The 5,368-nt window shown below is 59.8% G+C and overlaps 1 protein-coding gene across 1 annotated transcript; it reads right to left on the reverse strand.

The window, feature by feature from the left end:
- Positions 1-970: 970 nt before the first annotated feature.
- LOC106825312 (cystatin-B) lies at positions 971-5,037 on the reverse strand. Its single transcript, XM_014832016.2, has 3 exons — positions 4,614-5,037; positions 1,786-1,887; positions 971-1,347 (listed from the first exon to the last, which is right to left on the reverse strand). The coding sequence occupies exons 1-3, from the start codon at positions 4,803-4,805 to the stop codon at positions 1,219-1,221; spliced, it is 423 nt and encodes a 140-aa protein (XP_014687502.2). The 5' UTR covers positions 4,806-5,037; the 3' UTR covers positions 971-1,218.
- Positions 5,038-5,368: the final 331 nt, after the last annotated feature.

Genomic DNA, 5,368 nt, shown 5'->3' on the forward strand with positions numbered 1-5,368 from the left:
GCAGAAGTGCCCGACTGTGTGTGCAAGACTAAGAGGATGTTAGGCAGTTTTTATTCTCATCGCTCCCAGAAACAGAACAGGATGCCCACAGCCCAGTCTTCAGAGTCCTCTTATCGCCGCTCTCAAAGCTCTGCTCACGGTCTGCTCCGACCCTTCTGCTCTTCACACCCTCATGGCCTGGAGAGCCCGGTCCTTCAGCTGCGGACCTGGCACAGATACCAGTCGCCACCAGCAGAGGGAAAGCAGAGTTCAGGAACGTCAGACCGACTTTGCCCTCAGGAATGCACTTTCTGCTGTGATGCAGAACCAGAGACATTTCACTGAATAGGCTGTACTCTTAGAACATATGGGGCACACTTTTTCATTGCACTCAGTAACAGGCAGCGTCCTGCTGGGGACAGAAGTGGTACTAAACGGACGTGCTCTTGCCGGATGCTGGGGTTCGGAGCCACGCCGCTCAGCAGACAAGCCCAGAGGGCCTCCAGGCTGACGGCGCTCTGGGCAGCTCCAGCCACTCTGCACGAGCACCTAGTGACCCCGGATGTCCCTGCCTCTCCCACACGCATCTGGGCATCTCTACCGGGTGTAAAGTGTGTGACTGTCTGAGTGCATCTGAAACTGATGCTCCAGAATCACAGCTACTCAGATTCTTTCATTTTATGGGGGAAACCGAGGCCTGGAGACACGACACAGAGGCAAGGGGACAGCATGTGGAGCCACGGTTAGAACACAGGCTCCTGGAATCCTGGGTCTACCGCCCACTTGCTGTGACCCTGGGCAGACCCCTGGGCTCGGCTCCTCAGGTGGAAGGGTCTCGGCCAGCTCAGGTCAGCACACGGCCCAGGAGGGGCTCCAACCGGACAGCTGTCACCTGCCTCTGAAAGCCCTTTTACAGATGTCACCCTCACCTCTGGACTCCTCTATACTGTGATTATGCTTTTAATGAAGAAAAGAACCAAAAACAGGAAACTTGTAAACTTTAAAATATATATAATTAAGGAAAATAAGCCCTCTTTCAAGGGAATTTAGTTAAGGTCATTGATTGGTAGGAGAAAAATCAACACAGTGAAAGTTAGATGCACAGACACAGAAAGGCACGTAGCACCCCCTCCACCCCGTGTGGCACAGCGTAGAGACGACACTCATTTATGATCCCAGACACACGTCCTCAGAGGACGGAGACCCACATGGAACACGGGCTCTGTTCAAGCTCAGGAGCTAGAAATACGACAGCTCGTCGTGCCTGGCTTTGTTGGTCTGATAGCTGGACAAGGCCGGGGGCTTGTTTTCGTGTGGGAGGCTTTTAAACACTCGAATGTGCACGAAGTCGTCATCGCCAACCTGAACCTGGAAGGAGAGAGTGGAGTGAGGGGGCAGGTTCAGCCTCTGACCCCCTCTTGGACGCGACAGTCTGCGAAAAGCCTGGATGTGGGGGAGCCATGTCCCTTCAGGTCATCAGTGACGGGGCTGATGACATTCCCCTCTCCTTCCTTCAAGTGCACCAGACGCCCTGGTTACCCCAGCGACACCCTTGCACCCCACACTCACTCCATCAGAGCCATCACTTCCCCAAGAGGCTCGGTCCTCTCTCCAAGGAGGCTGGCGTGTGCACACACAGGCACACACACACGTAGACACATTCGTTTTAGAGGCCACAAACCCCTGAAGCAGGGGCTGGCCAGGATCCCCCTTTAAGCACTCCTGAGATGGCACCTATGAGCCCATGCCACCCACTTCTGCACGAGCACCCATCAGGCCAGACCCCCCACGGGGCAGACACCCCACCTTGATGAAGTGGTTTGTCCCTGCGACCACCTGGCTCCGGAACTCCACAGCCTTAAAAATAGGGAACTTCTTATTTTCCTTCTCCTCCAGCTGTGACCTCACCTGGGGAAGGGGAGAGAATGGAAAAATCGAGATGCCGCTGCTCCTGCCACAGCAACTCACACAAGACCTCGTGTCTGACGTTTGTCTTACAAACCGCATTCCGACGCCGCCCTGCACAGACGTTCTGTGACGCGACGTGTCTCTATCACGGAGGGGACGCGGTATACTCAGCCCCGACGCCGACGTTCAGGAAGCGACGCCTCACTTCTCCCCAGGTTCAGCGACACCACCGCTGCGCCTCCTTGCCCTCCCTTTTCTAGGCCTGGGAGATCTTTCTATTTTCATCCTCACAATGCCATGTACAACTTTATGCCCTGTTCTTTCTACCTGACATGCCAACGGTTCAGGGATGTTTATAATTTTCAAATTACTGTTTTAAAGTTGAAAACTAGGAAATGGTAAAATTTAAACTAAACATAGTCTTCCATCTTACGGACGTGCCTTAATTCCCTGCACTCTCCCCTCTGCCCGCTCCGGCGGTCCTCTCTTCCCCTCCAGCAGATAAGGCTGCAGACCTGTGCGTGCAGGTGGAAGGGCTTCGCTGCACTGGGAGGGGTTTCTTTGGGATGCAGGCCCTTGGGCAGAGGCTGCGCCTGATCTTTGGTGTCAGTCACTGTACTTTTGGTTCAGTGCTGTTTTCCAGGGTCTTGGCCTTTCAGGAACAGAGCATCTTTATGGGGGAAGGAGAGACCTGTTTTTTCATTTAAAATCTCACCTGATTTGAAAGGGTTCTGCCTGCTATCTAGACAAACAGGGGGGCACTGGTGTACGCTGACTCTGTGCTGGAGGGACCAGATGGGTGCCAGAGGGTTCCAGGATTTAGTTAAACCAGCTGCAGAAAGACGCCTGTTGCTGGCAGACAAGGGGGCTCTCCCTCCTTACATGCACTGAGTCCCGGCTGCATGATCTTCCAGCGGCCTCAGGGAGGGCCCTTGCTGGGGGTAAGGATGGAGAGAAGACTGGAGTGTGGGCAGTGAGGGCCAGGAGGGCCGTCAGGCGGGGAGAAGGTGGCCACCGTCCAGGAGCTCCCCTGCTCTGTCCACGCGGCTGGAAGGTTCTCACTGTGGTGTGTGCATCTCCCTGGGGCAGCACCCACCTGTGCCTGGGCACTTACCTGTACTTGTCCATGCAGAGTGCCTGCTGGGTCTGCAGGGAACTGACCCCGCAGACGGTCTACAAGCCCAGGCAGGGCGAGTGACACCCACAGACCTGCCCGGGGGCTGGGAAGGAATGGCCTGTCTCTTTTCCCGCTCCAGGCGTGGAGGCAGGAAAGCCACAGCTGTGTGCAAGGACAGCTGAGAAAACCCAAATGGAGGTGGTGGAACAGGAGAGGCGGAGGCCTGGAATGCCAGCCCAGGGCACTGCCTGCGGGACAACAGTTCACTGACTCCCTTGTTGACCGGGAGAAAGACCGGCTGGGTTGTACCAAGGGAGCACAGAGGGCCCCAGGAAAGTTAGAAGCTGCCTGTTCCTGGCCCTCAGGGGTCCAGGGTGGGGCAGACAGCCAGGGAAGGCACAAGGACATGGCTGGTGGGCACTTCTCCAGGAGGTGGGTACAGAATGCACGACTCTGACGTCTTCTGACCTGGGTCAGCCTCTCCCTCTGTCTCCTGACCTGCAGCCCAGAGCCCTCCAGGATGCTACCCTGCACCTCTCCCCTTAGAGCCGCCCAGCCAGCGCCCGGCTCCCCCACAGCTGCCCCACAGTCTCTCCCAGCAGCAGTGATACTGCCACTTACATGTCACCCTTAAGTGATCAACACCAAGTTACGGGGCCCTTTGAGACGGCAACTCTCTCTGCTGAATGTGCTCACCCACATGCAACCTCCATGGGACAGTGGGGAATTTCTGGGGCCTGGAAAACCAGGAAATGTTGGGAAGGGCGGGGCTGTGGAGCAGCTGGGGGGGAAGAGCAGGAACCATGCCCAGGGGAGGCCCACACACAGAATCCCTGCAAAGTCCTCATTTTCAAAGGTCTCATGGGACTGACTCACCCCCTTCCCGCCATCATGTGGTCAAGCCCGGAGCAGGACCCTGGGCTGACCAGCCCAGGCTTCCAGGGGCAGCAGCAGGGGAGAAGGTCACAGGGGAACAAGTCTGTCTTACTTTCCTCTCCAGACTCAGACCTCCAGCCTTCCTGGCCTGCACCTTGTCTTGCTGGTAAAGTCTCACCTTGCTGACACGTGAGGATGGGTGGGGCAGCCCCCTCACCCACCCTCACCAGAACCTCCCCTGCAGGTGCCTTCCCCACGCCCAGGCTACCGATGAGGAAACCGAGGGAGGGGTCAGCCAGCCGCCCAGGGTCGGACCAGGCTCTGCCTATGCCCCCAGCCGGTTCGCTCCCTTTGCATTCCGTTTTCAAATCCTTTTACCTGGAGACGATTTCACACTTGGGCACACAGCGTTGCAACAACAGCACAGTGAGGACCCTGTACTCACTTTCCCGGATTCACCGACCCCACCTGCGGCATCCTCAGCTCTCTCTCTACACGATTTTTCCCATCTACCCGAGGGTGTTCACAGCAGGGCCCTGCCCCTCCGCGCCCCGCCGTGCGCATCCCAGGGCAGGAGGGCGCTCTCCCGTGACCCAGCCTGGGCGCGGGCCCCGAACCCAGCGCTCGCCTGCACTCCAGCCGCCATCTCAGCGTCCTGGGCGGCGGGTCCCCAGGACCCGGGCAGAACTCCGACCCCATCCCCGCTCGGCAGCCCCGCCGCGGCCCGGCCTACCTGGTCGGCTATGGCCTGGGTCTCGGCCGTGGCGGGCTGAGTGGCGGAGGGCGCGCCGCACATCATCCTGGCGGTGGGCGGGGGTGGGAACGGAGAGCGAGTGTGGACACGGAGAGCGGCCAGTGACCGTGGACCGCGAGAGCGGCAATAAATGATGACCAGGGCCCCTCCCACCCGGAGCAGGCGCGGCATCACGTGACGCGCGGGCGGGACCACGGCGCCCGCCGCGGAGGGGGTTTCCGTCTGGGTCGGGCTTGGCGCGGGATCGCAGACCCGTCGAGATGGGCGCGGGGCACGCGCACGGCCGCAGCCCGAGTGCTCCCGCCCCCTCTGTGGGCACCGTCTCGGGACCGAGGATCTTGCGCTGCGGGGTCCCCCCGCCCGGGGTTTGGTGTCGTCCTCCCCGGGACTCTGGAGTCAAGAGGGTGCGGGTGGGGGCGTGACCCTGCGTGGCGGGGCGGGGCGGGGGCGGGGGCGGGGGCGGTGGAGGTGGGGGGTGACTATGAGCTGCACGGGGTGGGCGCGGTCGAGGGGTCCCCGGAACTGGTGGTGGGGGACTGGGGATGTGGGTGGCGGCGGGCCGGGCCTTGCGGAGGATGCGGAGGGTACATGGTCCTTGCGTGCAGGTCGCAGAATGCGGATGGTCCAGTCCCCCCAGACCCCCCTGTCCTGCCCTGGTCTCCATGTCCCCACAGCCTGAAGCATTGTCCCGTGCGTGCCATGGACAGCGGTGGGTTCTGAAATGGCCGAGACTT

Source organism: Equus asinus, chromosome 18 (assembly GCF_041296235.1).
Source record: "Equus asinus isolate D_3611 breed Donkey chromosome 18, EquAss-T2T_v2, whole genome shotgun sequence".
Taxonomy (NCBI): Eukaryota; Metazoa; Chordata; class Mammalia; order Perissodactyla; family Equidae; genus Equus; species Equus asinus.